At 38.0% G+C, this 22340-nt stretch overlaps 1 protein-coding gene across 7 annotated transcripts in view; it reads right to left on the bottom strand.

Moving 5' to 3' along the window:
* USP34 (ubiquitin specific peptidase 34) overlaps positions 1-22340 on the bottom strand; it is a 115382-nt gene that overhangs the window by 18568 nt on the left and 74474 nt on the right. For 5 of the 7 annotated variants that reach the window (XM_030945007.1, XM_030945012.1, XM_030945010.1 and 2 more), the window contains exons 37-61: positions 22178-22302; positions 20892-21044; positions 19774-19878; positions 19226-19281; positions 18356-18476; positions 16944-17127; positions 13276-13439; positions 12173-12238; positions 10909-11055; positions 10760-10816; positions 10587-10664; positions 9839-9933; positions 8733-8905; positions 8254-8407; positions 7417-7495; positions 6438-6491; positions 6247-6342; positions 5265-5329; positions 5093-5168; positions 4948-4995; positions 4455-4586; positions 3251-3331; positions 2058-2143; positions 659-827; positions 501-575 (exon numbers count right to left, since the gene is read on the bottom strand). In XM_030945007.1, coding sequence (XP_030800867.1) covers positions 501-575; positions 659-827; positions 2058-2143; positions 3251-3331; positions 4455-4586; positions 4948-4995; positions 5093-5168; positions 5265-5329; positions 6247-6342; positions 6438-6491; positions 7417-7495; positions 8254-8407; positions 8733-8905; positions 9839-9933; positions 10587-10664; positions 10760-10816; positions 10909-11055; positions 12173-12238; positions 13276-13439; positions 16944-17127; positions 18356-18476; positions 19226-19281; positions 19774-19878; positions 20892-21044; positions 22178-22302 — 2639 coding nt within the window. The remainder of the gene's footprint in view (positions 1-500; positions 576-658; positions 828-2057; positions 2144-3250; positions 3332-4454; positions 4587-4947; positions 4996-5092; positions 5169-5264; positions 5330-6246; positions 6343-6437; positions 6492-7416; positions 7496-8253; positions 8408-8732; positions 8906-9838; positions 9934-10586; positions 10665-10759; positions 10817-10908; positions 11056-12172; positions 12239-13275; positions 13440-16943; positions 17128-18355; positions 18477-19225; positions 19282-19773; positions 19879-20891; positions 21045-22177; positions 22303-22340) is intronic. The other 2 variants (XM_030945011.1, XM_030945013.1) reach the window with 1 other exon arrangement.

Here is a 22340-nt window from a genome sequence, read left to right as displayed (position 1 = left end):
TCTGTGCCTTCATTTCAAAGGCCTTTGCATTACCCTGCCCTTTATAGCAAACAACTTCATCAACTTGCATGAACCAAGCCAGGTAAGTACCTGATCAACTGACTCTCACATTGAAACGTTCATTTTGCACAAGCAAAATTCTGTTTACAAATGCAAGAGGTAGGCTGGCTGAAGATATGGTCTATTTAACAAAAAAGCAGGTAAATTTAAGAACCTAAGTTGTACAACAGAAGTAAGCAATCAATTGTTAATAGCATTATCATTAGTATGAAATTAAGGGCAACTTTATTGCTTTTACTCAGTGCCTATTTCTATATTAAAGAATAACAGGCAACTCAACATATTTTTTTTTAAATATATTCATTCAAACATTGAAAAAAATTGTGGAAGTGAAGCAATTTTAATGTAACAGCTGAAGGATGATTCAAGATACAGCAGTAATGATCACAGATGTACAAGAGGCAAGATTAGCTCCTGTTATCTAAAATACTCCAACTTACATTCTCAGGCCCCTTGGTTCCCATGTAGAAGTGGACCATTGTGGATATGGCTTGCAGAGAGAGCAAGAACTGGCTCTGAAAAACGCAGGGATGGGATTACTTGAAAATCCATTTGTGCCCAGCCAGCAGCACCTGCCCAAAGCCAGGGCTGTACCCACCTCCTCCTCTCCCATTTTGGCAAACTCATAGAGGAAGGCGAAGTACTCGGTGAGGTGCTTGCTGTGGGGCTTGACGCCGTGCTCCATGATGGACAGCAGCGTCTTGACGAAGCGCGTCACGCACGAGCGGCTCCCGATGTCCTCCACAGGCCCGTCCATGTCATCAGAGCTGCAGCAACGACAGCCAGCGTGGCCATGGCACACACAGCACACAGCACAGAGCCACCCTGAGCCCGTGCAAACAGAGCATTCACCAGAACTCCTGCTCTCAGGTCCCTCACCCCTTATCCGCAGCCTGGGTAACACCCAGCCCAACCCGAGGGAGCATCAGGCACTTGAAATGCTCAAGAGTTTATCAAATTGGTGTTGTGAATCAAGATGTTGCTCAGGAAAAGAACTCTCAGAACAACAGTACTGGGGATCTCCTACTTAAAATCATCCTCTTGATCTGCTTGCTGAATTTAATGGGACTGCAGTTATAGCTATGGAACCAAGGCAAGGCACCTTCCTGAACACAAGAGCACCATCCACCTTCAGCCTCAGACACTCTGAGCATTAACTCTGCATCATATATGGTCGTTTTCCAGCTCAAAATCCCACCTCTAAAATGGAAAGTACAGATCTGCTTTTCACTAGATTCATGCAGCTACTTCATGAGAACTTCAGCCTCAGACATCTGCTCAAGGTTGGACCTCGTCACTGAACAAAGCCAAATCCACAGACACAAGTAAGGCTTCCAAAGCAAATTCAATTCTGCTTTTTGCCATGAAAATTGTATCTTCATGTCCTGAATTTTGATATGGCAGCATAGTTATTACAAAGTCTGCCATTTCCGCTCTGGGGAAAATTTATTATCACAATCACAACTTTAACACAAGAGGTGAAAGAAAAACCACTTTTTTTCTTCTCATCATGTATTAAATAGAGTTTAAGTGTTTCATAATTGGAGATAAAGTGGCAGTTTTCTTGATGATAAGCAAAGGAGAATCCAAGAGGGTTCATCCTCCTCTTTGACAAAACCTGTGATTTAGTTATAGGATTAACCTCTGATCTCCAAACTCTTTTACAGGATGTAGAAATAAAAACTTCCACCTTTGTGCCTCCAGATCCAATTCACAGAAGGATTCTCAAGTCTGAGCAGTGAGATTTACACTTGCAGTGTCCAAGTGATAGGAAAAACAAAGACCATGCTGAAAACCTACTCTAAGGGAGCAAATGTTTCAAACCATGTGACACTGCCTTTTGCAAGCCTACTGGTATTTTTAAATAAATCCCAGCAGTTTGGGCAGAATAACGAAGAACAATTAGCACTATTTCAGCTTTCCATGGCTGTTCGGAGTGACTGATCAATAAAAGCAGCTGCAGCAATGACCAGAAGTTGGCAGGGGGTTTATTTTACCAGTCTTCCATTCCTGGCTGCAGATACAGGTGAGCATGCACTGGCCTCAGCCTCTGGATCACGTGGATACACAAGCGCTGGAACATCTGCAAGCAGAGAAGGGAGTGAGCTGCACACCCTCAGTCCTTCACAAAAAGGGCAATGTGTCACTCCTAAGCAAAGAATATTCTGTCCCCAATCCCACTGCCAGCTCCTCACAGGTTCAAAGTTTGAAAGACAAAGCTGAGACTGAATTTTAACAAAAGAGCCAAACCTGGTTTTTATGAACAGATCTCATGGAGGAACCCTAAACCCAGCCTTTAATATTGTGTGTACTGAAACATGACTCTACTTTTTTCCTTTTATCTTTACTGTCATACCTTTGGATATTTTTGGCAAGATGTTTTTTAATTTTGCTGCTGGCTCATAGGAATTCACGCAAAAATTTGAAGGAAATTCCTTCCAGTAATTTCTATTATGTAAAGCATTAATGAGGAGAAGACCTTGCCTAAGACTTTGCATAGAGTCTTCCCATGAAATATATTCTTTTACTGATGCATTGCATCAAAAAACTATGCATGGGTCTGCATGGAAATATCACTTTAATAGCCAGAAATCCAACTGAAGAGTTCAGGTGACATAAAGTAACTGTTAAGAGTTTATACCTGAACAACTTGTAAAGAAGTACACTTGTTAGTGACACTATTAATAGTTGGATTTGTGAATGACCAAATGCTACAAATATAGGGTTTGGTTTTTTTAAGTATTTCCAGAAAAGGGTATTAACAAAGCTTTGTGGCATAATACTGTAAAATTACCTCTACCCACAAAAATTTACAACAGAAGTTTCAAACTGGAGCTTTGAGGAGTACTGAATGTAAACAGTTTGATTTTTTTTTTGTTTTCTGATGGTGGAGCTTGATGAACTACTGTTGAATTAATTCAGAAAAAAACCCTTTTTTTTAATGTAAAGGGTTCAGATTTGTAGAGATCAAGAGGGAGTCACAGAAACCTTAATTTGCATCTACTGTGATTTAGTGATGCTGCCTGTACAGCTGTGCTGGGGTTGTTTCAAACAGTACCACTCCCATGGCCAAACACCTCCAGACACTTCAGGTATTCACTGAAACTGGCAGAATCACAGCCACCAGAACTGGCTGTTTCTGCTCACGGCTCAAGCTGTCACCTGACTTGGAAAGGAACTTTTTTCTTACCTGCCTCACAATCTGATTGGGACACTTTATTAGAATCTGCATTGGCCACCAATCATCATCAGCCATACGATCCAAAAACCACTGCAGAAGATACATACTGTGTTAGTTTTGTTCCACACTTGCTCTAGTCCAATCTTCTTTTTTGCATGATAATAAAGTCTGAAGAGAAATCGATGTTACTATTATTAAGGAATAGGCAAGTTTTAATCCAAGGGAAATCTAAAATGTCTTCTGTGCATGAAGGAATAAAGAAATAAAGATCAATAGCAGTAAACAGCAATATAAATTTATATCTGGTATCTTCTTATCCCTGTGCTCTGCATGCCATTAGAAAATTACCTGGAAGAACACACTTATCCTGCAAAGTGATGTCAACAGCATAAAAACTATGCTTACAAAAAAGCATAACCTGAAGAATCTTGTAGAAGAGTGATAGGATTAAACAGAGCTTCCCAAGTTAGATCTCTTTTGCATTTTAACATGTGGAAAAGCCTCACGGCCTCCAGAGACCCAAAAAGTACAAAACTAACAGAGAATGACTCATTCCAAGTCAGACTCAGCAAATAACACAGCTCAGTCTTCTCACTCCAGAATTTAGTTTGAGTCACAAGGAAAGACAATTTTAAAATGAAGAATCAATGCTCTTACTTTAAACTGTACTTGAGTATTCTTTACTACATTAAATGTAACATTAAACATCTCAGGACTACACCCCACTGAGACAACTGTACACCCCAATACCGAATGTCACACAATTTATCAACTTTGAATGAATTTATAAAAGCATCATGGATTTAACTCCCTGCTACTGAATAAAGTCTAAGGCAGGACATAGTCTATGCTAGGTTTCTTGCACATTTAAATTATCACAGAAACACTCAAAACTTTTCTTCAGTATCTCAAAATTGCTTTCAACAAGACCACAGTAAATTCTTTGTCTTTCCATGTCTCTTGTGTGAATTAATTTAAGCAGGTCACACAAGTCACTATGTAAAAATTAATCAAATAAAGAGTTTGTGACACTGGCTCTCTCTTATTCCAGTGACAAAATGATCTTGGCCTGTGGTCTCAACAGAGGTTTCTGCAAATAAAAGTTAAGTCATTCCCCAGGATCTGCAGTTATCAGAGGATGAATTTCATCTCACAGAGCACAAATATACCAAATACAGCAGTTCATAGTCCAAAATATTCCAGGGATACGAACCTCCAGGAAAGTTAAACAATATATAGAAAGTTGGTTTGTACTTTGCTGAGTTCCTAAGTCACTTACTTCACAAGCTGCCTGACTGTTATTAAACTGTTTTGTTAACAGTTCAATCCACTGAAGCATTGTAGGCTGTAAAAAGAAATACAGGAAAAACTGTAACTTCAAATAATGAATTTCAGCATCATCTTTACACATTTCTAAATGGTTCAGTAAAGCATCACATCTTAAGAATTATAAACAATAAACATTTTATGAATTATTAATACATTGCACCTACAGATAATACCAGTCCATACATTTTTACATACACATTATATTCCATTGTGCAGTGCTCACTACAAATGTGGTAAATGACACTCTAAACATTAACTTTGCATCCTATATAGTAATTTTACAGCTCAAAATCCCAGTTTTGAAATGGAAAGTGCAGATTTGCTTTTCACTAAATTCATGCAGCTACTTAAGGAGAATTTACAAGTAAATGGAATACCTTTTCCTTTGAATGAATAAATGTCTCTAGTACAAAGGAAGTGCTTAACTGGAAAAAAAAATGGAACCATTAATTTAGAATGCATGGATTAAAATGTCAACAAGGAAACAGTTAAGAGAAGATGAGATTCTTTGGAAATCCTTACCTTTGCTGTCATCAGAGAAACCGCTTTTGGATCTGGTAGTGTACTTGGGATGCTACTACACAACTGCCACATAAACCTAGAGTCAGTAATTTTATTTGTTAATTAAAATAAACAATGATAATCTGCAAGAAGAAAAGAAGCATTAATATTACATTTTTAAAGAAAAACTTACCCAAAATATGTATGTTCAAAAATGTTCTTGTCTTGAAGGAACTGCATGTTATCGTGCCATATCCACTGAAGAAAAAATGCTACCATCAGATACAAGAAAGCAGTTTACTTCATTACTTAAGCATGATTTTAAAAGTATTTAAATGATTCCAAGGCTAAAAGCCACAAAGTTTTTCTGCATGAAAAACTCTTTCTGAAAGCACTTTCCTTAGTTTAAAGAATTGGTTCAAAGCTGTTTCATTCATACTACAGTGAGTATTGGTTGTGCCTGCCATGGGACTGCAGAACAGAGCTTCAAATCTTCTCTTTCTGTGGCCTCATTTTTACAACTTAATTATTCAGAGTTTTGGGCTAAAATTTTGAGAACAACAAGTTTAAAAAGAATCACAGCTAAAGTCTAACCCAAAGCTTGATGAGCTCTGAGAACTTCTGACAAATTCCTGAAAAGTAAGATTTGAATCTCCATTATTAAACCAGAACAGGATTTCTGCAAGTCCCCTGTTCCTCTCTCTAAAGTGATGTTTTTGATCACATCAATTCATAGATTTTCACAGCAATACAGTTTAAGCATTTAGCTCTGATAAAAATCTATTAATATTTTTAAGACCAAGAAGGATAAAAGCATGATGTGATTTGCTGGCCTAGGAATGAAAATACATTTTCAATTAAGAACCTAAAATGTGGCAGATGCTGAAGCAACACTTCTGGCCAGAGGGAGCAGGGACATTAAATTTCCCAGGTGGCAAAAAGGGATTTATCCCATATACAGGACAGAATGAGAAAACATCTAAAATTCACATAAAATGTAAATCCTAATTCCCTTCCTATCCCATGACCATCTCCTAAGGCAGACAGCAAAATGAAAGGGCTGCCACCTTAGTGCTTTAAATTATTTTTGCTTTCCTATGTTTATTCAGATTTCTGATGTGTTTAGGGCCTCCTAGAGTGTTTTAAAATTGGTGTTAAAACAAATCAACTTGTACCTCCAGCAATTCTGATGAAACATCAAATTTGTAGTCTTTGCCATTTTCCTCCTCTGGCTCCATCCGTTTATAAAACAGCATGTAAGCACTGTGTGTCTTGGAGAAAAAAACATCTGTATAATTTTTGCTTTGAGAGAGAAATCATGAAATCAGAAATATAATCACACAACAAGGGTTTGGAAGAGAAATACCTTTTCAAAGGAGAAGTCCATAAACTTATCAGTAACAGAATCGTAAGTTTTTGTCTGTCAAGAAGAAAGCAAAACCATTAATTACAAGTTTTTAATGCTTTAGTTTCTAACAGTTTGTGATAGTTCACCTGCACATTTATTTCAGATATTTATGAGGGTTGCTGACAATTTAGTTCTCGCTCAAAGCAATCTTGGTTTTTTTTTTCCTTCTCTGGCCTATTCTGAATTTTCAAAGTTACTATGCAACACTCTGCCTCCCTCCCAAGCAATTTCCTGGCTCATCCATCTCACTGACACCTCTTCTTTAGAGGCATCTAAAGGTATTTTATCTATGTGCCAAACAAAGGAACTTTTTGGTTTTATTTCAGCTTATTGTCTTTCCCAGACAAGAGAAGTTGTCTTATGCCCAGGACTGCTTTAGTAAGATACTGTGTTATCCATAATGTCCTTTATATCCTGTACACAGCTATAAATAATGATCAATTCAGGCACAACCTGAGAACATTTGAGTGTTGTTTGTATTAATAATATGTAAAAATATTCCAAGTGATGTCACAGGCAGTGACACAAGGCATAGGCAAAGATCAAAATGCCCTTTTTTTTTCCTAGAATACACCTAAGCTTGAAGTAATGACTCTTTCATCAATGGTCTGAGCTAAGCAGCCACCCCAAGCAAGGATTCCTAAATTAGCTGACTTTTTTATACCTGAATAATTGGTATGATAAAAAGCTGATTCCTAAATCAGCTTCAGACTCACTTTCTTATACCTGAATAAATGGTATGATAAAAACCAGATTTAGCACAGAAATACCTCTTGTTTGGAGAGACACTTCACTAATTAACTTTGCTTCATTAGTAATACCTGCACTGTACTTCTGACAGCTTCCTTTGAAAGGCTCATACAAAGACCTGGCTTGTAAGAGGCTGTAACAGACACTGGAAGAGTTGAACATGACAAAAATTCAGGTGACAACTTACAGTCATTTCTCCACCAAAGCATTCAGAAGCAAGCTGGGCAGAGTCAAAGGGTTTAACTTCAGCATCATTGAAAAGGTACCTGCAAGGCAGGAAGAGGCTTTGAAACAACTGCTGCTCATCTCCAGGGGCAAATAAAGCCTTGTGAGCACTTCCAAAGATTCCTCCGATTGAAATATTCCTATTCATTTCTAATGTCTTGTTTAGATCCCAGCAAATAAAAATCTGGTCCCAAAGTGACTTCCTTCCAATAACACCAAACAAGGAGGCACCTCTGGGATCCCCACTGGAGCAGGGATTAGGTCAGGAGCTGCTTCTGCTCCAGAAATGCTCTGGAGAACAGGAAGAGAGGAAACCTTGTCTCCCATGCCAGGGCTCCAGTGAGAAATGGAGATAGCACATCCAAAACCAGCAGGCACAGAGTTCCCTGCTCTCTTCTGTCTCCCTCCTCCTTCCCATGCCCATGTCCCTCCCCTTCCCCAAATTCTCCAGCCAGAAATGTAGCTGGATCCTCACCCAAGGTATCAAGCAGATTTCAGGAAGGACAATCCAGGAAATCTTTTGTGCTGCAATAATTCCCATCTAGTCCCACCAGAAAGAAATTCCTGGCTGTGCTGAGGTCAGCACAGCATTCCCTGCCACCCCTGTGTTTGAGGGACCACAAAACACTCCTGGCTACTGATCTGCAGGCCAATAAATCAATATGCTTACAACTAGCAAATTCCAACATCCTGTGCTTTCTAGAGGAGCCTACAGGATGTATCCCCTATGTAACTGCACCTAACAAAGCCAACAAGCCTTTAGTTATTAAAATATGGAAACAGAAATGGCACAGCTCACCACTTGTTGTTTTTGTAAGCATGAGGATTGACAATGTCCCTGATAAAACTGTAGTAATGGCCCCCATCTGCTGTTCCTGTGTGAACTGTCACACCAATCAGGTCATACTCATAACTCTCAGTTTCCTTCAGATATCCACCATCTTCCTTAAAACCTGAAAGAATTCAACACCATATTTAGTCAGTTATTTCCTAACACCCAAACTTCAACATTAGCAACAAACTGGATGCAATTATTTGCAATTCCTCTCATGCTTTATGAAAAAAATATAAGATTAATTCAAATTAAAAAATATTTGAAACCAAAAATTGGCCATTTTTCTTATGTGAAACAGTGTGTGACTTTGGGAATATAGGTTGATTAAAGTTATGTTGGATTTTACTTGCTTCTGCTCTCTATACAGGAAGTGAATGCACAAATAAATACACAGTGTATAACACAGACAACCAAAGCTTGCTGAATCCATTTGAAGAGCAAACCTTCTTTCCTGTCATTTTTTCCCATGAGGAAATCTTCAGTGTAGGGTGTCATGTCCAGACGTAAAGGGAATGAAAAATGGGTGTTGACTTTCTCCTTCATCATGGTCACCATATTAAATGTGTATCTCATGGTGTTGAAGCTTAAGATGCGAGGTAGTTTCTTAAAACATGCCCTGGAGGATCACAAACATGATTTACAAAAGCTTAGGAGGGTGAAGTGGATATTCACAGAGATTTTAAACATTTATTTCAAGTGTAACATTGGAGAAGACCTGTTGCTAAGACATAAATATAAAATTCAGTGCCCAGAGCAGGGCAGACTGAGTGGCAGCAGGAAGGTCAAATTTAGCCCATTAAACAATTCTGTTTAGGCTGTCATTGTACCTTGGAAGAAACACAAATTTACTCATATGGCAGGAACCAGCTTTCTAAAATAGTATCATAAAATAAGCCATGAATGAATTCAACAATGCAAATCCCCTCGCTGCAGGGAGTTACCATCTTCCAAAAGACAGAGGCAGAACATCTCCTGCATAAAATCTCATCAAATCTGCAATAATGATTTTCAAGTGAGTTACTCTCTCACCCATGTCATTTAAAACAAGCAGGTTTTCCAACTCTAACAAAGAAATATCTTGGCTGCAGTATTAAGACAACATAAAATTTTCATTTACTTTCTCTTTATAAGCAGACTTTGCAAAACATGGAAACATTTTTAAAGCTACAAATTTTAATTAAGAAATTCAGGGTGACATGAAACCTAAGCAATTATCCTGCATAATGAGTAACCAACTACCTCTGAAAGCATTTAGTATTTTAACCCAGGACTAATGTTTCCAAAGGTACTAATTTCTGGGTTTTTTTAATTAAAAAAGGTCATGAACATTTTCCTGAGTCTTTTGCTAAGATACTTTGGGTTCTCTGCTTTGGAAATTTGATTTCCTTCTAATTTCTGGTTTGCACAGGGATCCTTACAGGCCTACATGATATAAACTGAATTGAAGAGCAGTCCTGTTCCACCTGAAGGATTACTGTTATTCCAAATGGAATTCCAGGGATTTATTAAAAAAGAACCATTAGGATTATTTCTTTCTCCCTGGCCACACCTTTTCTCAGCCCGCACTTTCTTCCCACAGTGAGAACACGTGTACATGTTGTCACCTTCCAAGGTGTCTTTAATAGTTACTTCATCAAGAGACTCCTACATGGAAAAAACAAACAAAAAAGGAGGTTATCTTGGATATTTATATCTTGTGCCTGCTTTCCAAACCCCTACCCTTTCAATCTTACTTGGAGTTTAATTAACATTTCCATAAGTTATGAAAATAAAGCCCCAAATTTTTTTACAGAAGAGCACAAACCTGAACTAAGAGAAGAGCTTGACAAGAAAAACAGCTCCTAACCCATATACAGAATTAAGGAACCAACTTAAAAATGGTACTCAATATTCCAAGCTGTCTCCAAGAATTCAAATCCGTTAAATTCAAATTTCAACTGTGGGAATAATGGTTGTTTAAAAAGCTTGCAAACACAGAATTATGCTGGTGTAAGTTTTAAACTAATTTCATTAACAGTAGTACTTGTAAGTGTTAAATATTTTGACATTTACAGTTCTCATACAAAATGACCACAGTATGTTTAAAACAAGTAAATAGAGATTATTGACTGTAAAACAACAGCCAATGACTACTGTTGGCTCCAGCTGATGGAACACAGCAGTGAAAAGCTGAAACTAAATTACCTCATAATATCAACCCCAAAACCCCCCAGAACTGGAGTGCAGACAAAAAGCACTGACATATTTAAGTGTGTGGCAGTGAGATCTGAGATTGATCTCAGCCTGGCACTACTCACATAAATATTCTTCATGTCTGCCACCTGGCACCTCACTGTGTAGAACTCCTCAGCTGTCTGACTCACATGCTCACAGTCCTGAACAAAGGCAAGAGAAAAGCCATGAAATCATTTTTTGGAGAAGTTAGGAAATAATTATCTTTAAAAGATCAGGCTAGAGAAGGAGCACTTACCAAAGAAACGACGTTGTTTGTGATAACACCTCCAAACAAACTTTTCACTGTGTTTTTCTGTGAAAGAAAGAATAAATACATTCTGTCAAGGAAATCTGAGCAAATCCCTAAGTTCTCAAGCTCCTTTTTGCTCCCTCTTAATAACTCACCAGTTCTGGAGACATTTCCTCTATTTTTGTTATTAGGTCAGTGAAGAACTCAGTCATGTCCTTCTGCTCTCCAGTGTTCAAGGGCTGCTTATCCATGGTGTAGGTTTTACAGAAAGGCCTTGGGTTGTAGGCCTTACATTCACTTTCCTTGGGATAAAAAATATCAAACAACACCAAATCAACCCAAATCTTTTTCAAGTTATACAGATGTACCACACACATATATGAATATCTGTTTTAGAAAAGACATCTTTTACATAATAACTTCCTAAATGTTTAAGTGTTTCTGGTGAAATGCAAAGCAGTTTTTAACTAATTGATAACCATTATCATGATACCAGTGAGTAAAATATCATTAGTAAAAAAGTATTAAAATATTTAGGAAAACTTCAGTAAATGAATCATTAAAATAAAATATCTTGGCTGAAGATGTGACATGAGGACTTTCTGCCTATCTGTTCAGACACAAAATAAAATGTGAGAACATCAGCTTGTATTTATGTATTTCTGGGCTTTGCTGACTTAAACCTTGCCAAGTGCTCAATTCTCATTCAGACTCCTCTATGTTTTCATCTAGTTTTCAACAGGATGTGTTTAGCCAGAGCAAAGAACGTGCAGTACAAAGCAATTCTTTAGAATGCATCCCCACCGCACTGCCTTGCACACCAGGAATGCAGAACTCACTCACTCTGCTCTCTTTTAAGGATGTACAGCAAGGCAGCACCTCCTGCAAATATTGCCTTTTATGGAAAAAATAAAATATTGCCTTTTATAGAGAAAAGGCTTTCTCCAAGATCTAAATGGTGGTATGACTTTCTGTTCCTATGTTATTTTCTGCCTAATGAACACCTAATTTAATAATTTCTATGAATCACGGGAGGCATTACAAGTCAAGATTCTTTTCCCCACCTGTCTTCAAAAATGGTTGTGAATTTCTTACACAAAACCAGTGTCAAGACACTCAACTCTCCTCAGGTTTTTTTTCCTTGTTTCAGAATTGTTTCAGTGTTTTAACAGCAGTGAACACCTGGGAACTGCTTTCATTTTGTTTGGTCCTGAAATTTCAATATTTTGTTGCATTTCAATGGATTAATCTTTAAATACTGGAGCGAGGAAAATGAAAATAATAAAAATAATGAATTTTATTTTATCACCAGGGAAACTCCACCTCCCCAACACCTCTGTAATTCATTGATTCACCTGAACTATGGACAAAGAACCTCTAAAATAGGACAATTTCTAAAATACCCACTTTCACACCTACCATTAGGTATGTAAACATCTTCTGCAGTTCCAGCAGAGTGGTCTTGTGTTTCATATCTTCTGAATACTATCAGAAATTAAGAAAAAAAGACTTGATCTTTTTGCTTATTACTTTCCAAAAACATACATTAAATAGAAGTAACATCCAAATAAAAACCCAATTACTTTGTTATGGACCATTAAGAAAAATGATTGGGTACAGGAACACACAGTCTATTATTTTCTATTTAGAATTTTTATAGTTATTTTGCACTTTTTTTGGCATGTCAACATTAAACCTGAGAATAAAATAACACAACTTTCTAAAAATTTATTGCAGGTAGGAGCTTTTGGGGAAGTATTACAAAATATTAGTGGTTTTGGAATAGTTTTTTTTAATTCACAGATGTTGTGAGGACTCTGAACAGCCCTCTCCATAATGCATTTCCTGGGCAGACCAGTAATAAATGTGTATTTTAAATAAAATGTTCATTAAACTCTCTTATTTAGCTTTTTATTTACATTTATAAATGGCAAATCCAGAAGTTACATGACAAGTACCAGCAACAAACAATAACAGAAAATTATGAGGTCACTGCCAATTCGGGTATTTCACACATTCTATGTGCCCTGCTGATGTCAGGGACCAAAATGATATTTTCTCTCTTAAAATAAAGAGATAAAAGTGATAATACTGAACTTCTGGAAGTCAACCAAAGTATGATAATTTACAGGGCCTGCTGTACTTCTGGCAGCATGAGATAACATGCTCTGGGACTTCATAAACATTCATGGAAAACATTTCTTAACAAAATGACAAATGAGCAGTTAAGAAACACCAGACAATTCACATAAACCCAAACCTGAATCAAGCTACTTGAAAGCAACAGAAATATGACTTTTACAACATTTTATTTCACTGCCACTTTAAGAACCTACCACCTTAAATATTCAAGAAAAAAAAACACTGAAAAGACACCAGCAAAAGCATCCAACTACACAAAAAGCAGAGTAAACCCTAAAGAAATATTCTTTATTCAGATGTAAGTCTTAGAAGTCAACCTGTATTTTTTCAGTATTTGCACTGATTCTGAATGTGAATTTCTACCCAAGCCCTCCACTCACCTTTGCAGTGAAAATTGCTTGTCTGGCCTCTGGGATCATGTAGAGCTGCTGGATAGTGGAGGCCAAGTAACACGTGGCCCCAAGGTTGGTTAACCCCACAAACCTGCACTCAGCACGAACGTCATCGTGGGGCCAGTAATCCCACTTGTAAGGGGCATGGGAGGCTGTGAAAGGCAGCAAGCACACAGGCAGGAGAACTGTCACTTCAGAGGGCAATGTGCAAAAATACAATGTAAAGCTTGATGTTCACACTAATAAAATGTCACTGCTTATGCACTGTACATTGTGGTGTTGTGAGGTCCCCAGGGGGGATGAGGTGAGAGCTGAGAATCTGACTTCAAGTTCCCAGAAGGCTGATTATTATATTATATTACATTATGTTACATTATATTACATTATATTATAAATCATATCATCTATACTAAAACTATACTATAGAAAGAGAGAGGATACATCAGAAGGCTGGAAAAGAATGATAATGAAAGCTCATGACTGACTCCTCAGAGTCCAACACTGCTGATGGGGATTGGTCATTAATTAAGAACAATTCACATGGAACCAATCAAAGATGCAGCTGTTGGTAAATGATCTCCAGACCACACTCCCAAACAATCAGGTAATTATTGTTTTCATTCTTTTCTGAGGCTTCTCAGCTTCCCAGGAGAAGAAATCCTGGCAAAGGGATTTTTCAGAAAATATCATGGTGACAGTACATTTACAGGCATGAGCCAGACTGTGCCTGATCTTTAGGAAAATGGATTAAATATTCCTCAGGAAAATCTCTAAAATCTTTGCATAGAGCAGCAGCCTTTCTGCAACATTCCTTTGGGCTGCAAGGGGCTCTCTGTGCTCTCCAAATGCCAAGTGAATCAGACTGAAAAAGCCATTTTCCTTTTCCTCTAAGCTTTCTATTCCTCTGAATTTCATACCAGATGCAGAGATGGATTTCTCACACAGGGAGGCACCAGACAAGTTTGGCAGGGCTGACTGACTCTTTCATGAGCCTTGTTCTGACATGGCTGCCAAGAAATCAGAAGAATGGCAAAGTTCTTCTCATCTGCCAGTCAGAAGATGGCAACCAGCTTAGACAATCCTCTTTGGTATCCAAGAAGTCGGACACAAAGCCCTGCAATGCATGCAGCTTTGCTATTCATCCCCAAAGATGTCATTCTCTGAAAGCACAGTGTGCCCCACAAATAATTCAGCACCTCTGCTGAAGTGTACGTTCAGGTAAAGAGAAAAAAGAATCCCCCAAAATAATCTGGATTTATTTTACAATCCATAAAAGCTATGTGGGGTTCAAGACTTAAACTTTAAATCCTCAATTATTTTGTCCCAGATGAAAGACTCATTAGGGATTCTTCTCAATCCACACCATCAGACAGAAATTCAGGAAATATCTGGCATCCTCACATCTTCAGAGACCAGACGCTCAAGAGTTTCTGTTGCACAACAAATAATAGTTGTAATCTTCATTTTGGCACTGGCACCAAAACAACCATTAGCCCTGGAGCTCCAAGGAGGGAAGAAAAGAGATTTAATTCTCCTGTTTCAGCAAACCTCAGTGCTGTGACCTCAGGTTACCTGGGCTGGTCAGCCAGTTGAAACGAAGCTCCCCTGCACATTTCACCTCCTAAAGGAGGTCATGAGCTGGCAGAATAATCCAAAATTCCCTCCCTTAATTGCAATCCCTAAATGACAGCATCCCAAATCTCCCTTTCTGATGTAAGGGCTCAGCATCTCTCCCTGCCTGGAGCTCATCAAGCTCTAATTGCAAAGCAATCATTGACTCCTCTGTACTTCACAGAGCAGCTGGCAGGATCTTCCACCTCCTTCCATCTGACAAAGAGCATTCAGCAATTTGACAAGGACTTTCTCAGGATGACCTTGTGTTCCCCAGCCTGGGATTTTTTAAGTGACTGACTTCATTTGTGTAATAAAATTTTTCCTTCTCCATATGGATCTTAGCTAGAAAGGCAAATTTGAGGCTCCTTGATGTCTCTCTTCTTTATTCCTCACTGTTGTTATAGAAACCAGCTTTTTCTCAGGAAGAGAAGGGGAAACTTGAAACCAAACTTGCCATGCTCACATTCTATTTTAAGCAAACTAAAGCTGATTTTTTTCCTCTCAGAATGACCATGCATTTCTTTATATTCCACCTTCTGAGGATGCTCCTGCTCCACTGGTAACACCAGACATGATCTTTAACTTGCTGGGAAGTGAAGCACCTCCTCTTTGAACTGAAGGGTTTTATCAGTCTTTAAAGATGCAAAAGTTCAAAATACTCCAAGAAATTTTATGAACAACTGAAGATACCTAAATCCACTCTTCACCTGAATGAACTGGGAGCCCTCCCTGCCAAAAACCCACATTTAAAACCAAAGACAGGATGGACATTTCTACTATTTCCCTTAATGTTCCTCCTAAGAAGGATGGAGAGATAGGCCTAAGACTAAGATTTTTGAAGACCAGTAAGATTACAAGAGATAACAAAGTGGAAAAGCCCAGTTTCAATAATCTTTGGATCACAACAATAGAATAACAAACCCTTAAACACATGAGGTTTCACAAGTCCTGTGCTGGGTGCACATCACAGAGACAACAGCACTGTGGCAGTTGTAATCAAATTAACATTCATGCAAGTGAGAAATGCTGGATATGGAGCAGGAGCACAGAGCAGATGGCTCTGAAGAACTTGGGATGAACAAACAATCTAAGGAAGAGTGTTTGGAAGAAAGTAACAACTGTGGTAAATGTTACAGAGGAATTACTGAGACTTGGAGTGAGGAAAATACTGATAGTTAAAAACAAATGATTGCACCTGGAGAGACAGAGACAGCCTCAGCAGCAGATAATGTGCTCATAGCCAACATAAATATCCAATATTTTCATAAAATATATTCTTCATAATATTTCTTCTGAGCACAGGAGACCTTGGGAGGCCCCAGGCATAAGAGAATAGAACACAAAGCATTATTATGAGCAGATTTCTCTTTTGCTTGCTGAATTGTAAGGCACTAAAATCAATTCCACAGATTATAATAAATTACAGAACCTCAGGTTAGAGAATTTTTAACTGGGCATGTGAAAGGAAATCTAGCTAAAGCTAAAAATGCATAATGAGGATTTGCAAACCAAAGATAAAATATTAACTAGCTGAAATGTTGGTGATTTCCATATTATACACAGGAACTGTGGCTCCAAGAGGCAGGAAGCATGGAAGCCAAGAGGCACAGCAAAACTGCTTGATGCAGATATCTGGGTACAGACTGAAGCCAACTGCAATGATACCAGAGGCTCTGAAAACATCACAGGGCTGCTCAGAACTCCAATTCCTCCATGTGGTTTCTACACTTTGGTTTATGTATAAATATTCCATGGCTCACGTCAGAAAGGAAAAAGGGAAATTAAAATCCAGCTCAAGAGAATGAAACATGTAAAACCCAGTGCTACCCTTGTGTACCTGCCATTTAACAGGACCACACACTCTACATAATAACATTTAAGAACAGGTGATATGGAAATTATTATGGGATTTCATTGGTAGGTGAGCAAAAGATGCCAACACTTGAGTGACACTGCTCCAGGTGACAGGGGACAAACAGCAGAGCTGTGAAGTGAATTCCCAGAGCAGAGTTAGTGGCCACAAACACTCCAGAGGTTCTTACACTGCATGTGCTGTGCCATGACCCAGTTGTGGAGCAGCCTGTAGTTCTCCACTGAGCCTTTCACCATTTCCACCAGCAAGTCATAGGCAGCAGCCCTGGAGGAGTGGGACTTGCACTTGGGCTGCTGTCTGTCCTTCAGACTGGGCAGCAAGAACAGCAGGTTGAAGATGTCCCTCAGAAACTCCTGGAAAACAGTGAAATTGGCACACTGAGCAGCCTGAATGTATTCTTAAAACATGAATCACGTATCAACAATTTTCTAGGAACTTCTGGAGACTTTCTGGATCTCTATCATGCAGAACTTTCTGACTTGAATACTTTTTGAATCACAAATGTCAACAACTTACACTGCATGAAGTGCACTGTAACCACATTATAGTCTAAAGAAGAACATACCAATTGGAAAAGAATCACAAAATATGATTGGTTTTATGATTGATAACCTGACAAACCAGACATGGATATTCAGTAACTTTTAGGATTAGTTTCTCAAGCTTTTCTTAAACTTTCCATACATCCAAGCTACATAAACCTGACCTTTCTTTGCATATCTCTATTTTAATTTCCACATCCTCCTCCAACACTGCATTCTGTGAATTCTTCTTCTCATTTAATCTGCAAGCTCTCCCTAAGATAAATACACTTATCCAGCAGAACAACAGAAGCAGTCTGTTCAAATGCTGTCAGCAATGTCACATTTGGACAATCAAATTACCTTCAGGGCCATTTTGTAACAACAAAATAAACAGACAAGACATAAACAACATCATCAGACACCAGGGCCTACTCTTCAACTGAAAAGGCCCAATAATAAGTTCTGTAGAGCCTACAGAAAAAGAATCAATCCAAAGTTGTTTTTACAAACAATTTGCCTTGTTTTTTAAGGCAATGCAGTTCTCAAAGATAAAAGAAATAGTTTCAATATAAATAAAATAGTTTCAATATAAATAAATAGTTTGAATATAAATAAAATAGTTTTTTAGCAAACTTCCCCTGCTTCACCACTTGTGCACCTTACAAGCACAGGTGGAATGTAATAATCTTGTAACAGATCTCTGCCACTGCACAGGTGTGGAGTTTAAACTGTTACTTTTATATCAGATTGCCCAGGATCTGGTCAAAATCAGCTGTTGTTAAGGACTTAAACTAGTTAATGCTGATCAATAGTAAAACATTTAAAGACAAGAAATGAGAATAGATAAAACTTCAGGAATGGAAGAACTCTACCCTGGAATTACATAGAAAGGGAAGGAACTGTACGTGCTGCTTGTTAATAAAGGAATATGTGTGGGTTTGCCCATCATCCTAAGGCTAGAAATATGACAAACTTTCATATATTGATCCCTGCAATCAAAATGTGGTGGAAAAGGCACAATTTTGCTCTCTCAGTGGTGCTGCAGTGTCCTGCTCACCTGGCCCTCCCGGGAGAATTTGAAAGGCGGTTTGTGCTTGATGACACTGGTGGCGAGGCGGAGCAGCCCTGTGAGCCCATCGTCCTCGATGTTCCCATCCTGGTGGTCCAGGATCTCCCTGCTGGAGATGCACACACAGGGAGAGAAGGAATGTCACAGACATGTTTTATGAAAAATCTGAAAAATCCTTTTTTCTCCTGAGAAGCTGAGAGGTCTCAGGAACAAAACGCAAACAATGGTTATCTGCTGCTGTGGAATGCAACAGGTGCATCTGTGATTGGTCTCATGTGGTTGTTTCTAATTAATGGCCAATCTCAGTCAGCTGTCCAGACTGTCTCGGTCAGTCACAAGCCTTTGTTATCATTCTTTTTCTATTCTTAGCCAGCCTTCTGATGAAATCCTTTCTTCTATTCTTTTAGTATAGTTTTAATATAATATATATCATAAAATAATAAATCAGCCTTCTGAAACATGGAGTCAGATCCTTGTCTCTTCCTTCATCCTAAGACCCCTGGGCAAACAATGGCTTATAAAGGGGGGCAGGTCTCAGGGGAGGATACAATCTTCAACTCATCAGGAGAACTGGGGGTGCAACACAAGGTGAGGAATACAAGGTGTATAAACCAATGAAGCATTTCAAGGGAGGAGAATAGCTTGGGATAGGAGGGGTTCACAACTGGATGGGGGGGAAAGGGGGTTTGAAACTGGGCAAGGAAGTAGCTGGGTAACAAACACCTGGCTCAATTAAATAACAAAGGCAGGTCTGTGTCACTCTAAAAATGGAGAGAAAAACACAGAGAGACTACAAAACCACAAACCAAACTAACAAACACACTACAACACAAGGGACACTGCTGGGGGCAGGCTCACCTCCTAATGCAGTCAGCAAGGTGTCTGGCCAGAGCATCCAAATCAAGCAGGGTTGTCTGATTGAAAAGAAAGAAAATGGAACACAAATGGGAAAGAAGTACGGACTCCTTTTGGAGGAAATGTTATTACTGCACACAGAAAAACAGAGATAATTAAAACTCATGTTCAGGCATGCTCTAAGGTAAGTTTTCTGATTTATGCTAAGTGGCTGTTAACTGAATTTAACTCTTTCAGCTTTAATCAAACATTTGATTAGCTCCTCCTTGGAACACACTGCCATTATCAACAGTGTAATTATCACAGATAACTGCACTATTTCTATGTCTGTGACCTTCAACTAAGCTCACCTTGTGTGTTACAACAACTCCCCTTTCTTGACCCTACAGTCACTACCTGAAGCTACCAAGAGCTACTAAATACACATCAGAGTAAACTGGGAGATGGAAAACATCCAAGAGCTGCTCACAGTCCATCAGAGCTTAAGAACAAATGTCTGAAGACACAAATTAAAAGCAATAAACATTGGTATGAATGCAAGGCAAACCTACCTGACTTGCATCTTTGACATGAATGTTATCAATCAGTTTGCACAGCAGCCAGAAATACTCCTTACAACCAGGTCGCAGCACAGCTTCCTCTTCATAATCCTCTAGCTGTGGAAAGAAATTGCTTTTGTTCTCAAGTAGAACACAAAATAACTGTATTAAAATAGCACAGTGAAGCCAGTAACTGTGTTACAAGAGAATTACTTCCTTCAAGCCTCCAAGGTAAGTATAAGAACAATGTATTTTACAATGGTAACACTGTATGCTCTGTTTTTCTTCTGCAATATTTAAAAATTTTCTTGAAAAATTGTCAGGATGATCTGCCAGACCTGTAAAAGATTTATAGAATAGTGTGGAGTTCATCCCACCCACTGCAAATCACAAAAATATTCAGGATTAGACTGGACAAAACATGAAAGGCTTGGGGTGATTTCAATTAGTAAATACATCTCTAATTTTCAACTCTCCTAAAAAGCAGATAAATATTGCAAAATCTTCTGTAGATTGTTTTAATTTAACTCATTTTTAAAATATCTGTGTACATGGACATTGAAATTTAAAAACAAGAGCACTTTCCAAAAGCTGTCCTGCATTTCTCCAAGCACAGCCAGGCTATAAATTACAGCAGTGCCACAGTTTAACCATTTTTGGAAAGTTCTGGAAACATCTAAACCAGGAGCCTTCATATCTCTGTGTATCTGAAACAGTGACACGACAATAATGTGCTACCATGTTTAGTTTTTATATTTTATATGCTTATATTATATTATAAAATATATCCTATTATATTATATATGATATATTATATATGATATATTATATTACTTACATCCTTAACAACAAATATTAAATTAAATTATATATATTACATTATATTGTATAATAATATATAATACTAAATTATCATAGATTATATTAAACTAGATACTTTTATATTTAATAATTTTATTTTTATTTTTAATATTGATTTCCATTTTTAATTTTTAATATTAATTTCAATTTTTCATTTTTAATATCAATTTCAAATTTCAAACTTTTTAATACTAATTTTAAATTTTTTACTTTTTACATTAATTGGAAATTTATCTTTGAGAAAGTCTTGTCAGTTCTTAAATTCTTACCCTAATTGGTTTCAGAGCTTGAGCATCAGGGAGAAATTTGAGCAAGGTTGATGCAGCCAGCAGCAGGAAGGAGCGATTGATGGAGTCTCCCCCATCCAGGCCGGAGAGAGACAATTTGTACAAACCATTGCAGGACTCATGGCGAACTGCAGTCTAGGAAAAATAATGAAATCAACATGATTACACACGTCCTTTGGAAGATTTTTTTCTTTTGTATGTTTTTCTTTCATAGGTATATAAATTCCTCTATAATATCTAAGAGGTTATCAGGGCTGAATGTGTCCTTCTAAAACAGGGATTACAAATAAGGTGCGTTTAAACCGCTTACAGAAAAATGCAAATTATACTATTCTAATTAAAAAGATGATTTGTTGTGCCCTGTGTCTTGAGTTATGTATTTTCCATGGGAATGATTACAGTGACTAGAATAGAAAATATCACATCAGGCAAATCAAGGAAACCTATGTGAATTCTGAATTCACCCATACTCATTCCTAACTAGTAATTAATTTAATTTCACTACAAAAACTATTTTCTTCTTCCTTTTATTAAGAAAACTATCCACAGTCTAATCAACCTTTGGAAGTTTGCACTCTCATTTCCAGGGATTTTAAATCAAGGCAGCCTGTAAGCTTTTTCTGTGCTTGAGTGAAAAAACAAGAGATAAGAATAATCACATCTTGTCCACCTTGCACCTTTAAGCAATCACCAATAAATACAAAAAAAATTTACTATGAATAAATATAATTGATGCAATTTTTAAGCCTTTATTCCATTTAAGCCTATAGACCATCTTCAGTCCAGCTTTAGTAAAAAATTAGTTTAGCTTTAGCAAAAATTTGGTCTAGCTTTAGTAAAAAAAATTACTTAAAGCTAGACCAATCTTTGGTCATGACAAAGATTCTGGTATCAATTCTCATTCACCTCATGTTGTGATTCTAAGTATAGAAAAATATATAGTAAAAAAAAAATCTAATAATGTAAAAAACATAATGGGGAAGTACATTTCAGCTAATTCAAGTCAGGTGGCATCACCCAGAAATTTCAACAAATGACAATGAAAAAATGACCTTCACACAGAAGCCAAGGAGAAAGGTGAGAGTTTATAACCTGGTTTGTCACTGAACACAGAGGTGCCACATTCCAGGGATCACTTCTCACCCAGCACTGCAAGGAACTGAAGCAGATCCTGCCACGTGGAGCAGGAAACCACAAGGCTTGGACTGAATGGCAAGCCAAAGGTAATGACACTAATTAGGAATGCAGCAAGCTCCCCATTGCCATACCTCTGGAATAAGCAGGGTGAGTTTCTTGAGCCAGTCTTGCAAATGGTCACTGTCAGCCAGGCTGGATTTCACCAAGGAGCAGCAGTGAGCCCAGCTCACCAAGAGCCACATGGAATAGTGAGTGACTGCAGGAGGAGAGAAACCCCACATGGAACAGTGAGTG

This window comes from Camarhynchus parvulus, chromosome 3 (assembly GCF_901933205.1).
Source record: "Camarhynchus parvulus chromosome 3, STF_HiC, whole genome shotgun sequence".
Classification (NCBI taxonomy): Eukaryota; Metazoa; Chordata; class Aves; order Passeriformes; family Thraupidae; genus Camarhynchus; species Camarhynchus parvulus.
Note: the sequence above shows the minus strand (reverse complement) of the source record. Positions and strands in the feature narration are given on the sequence as shown.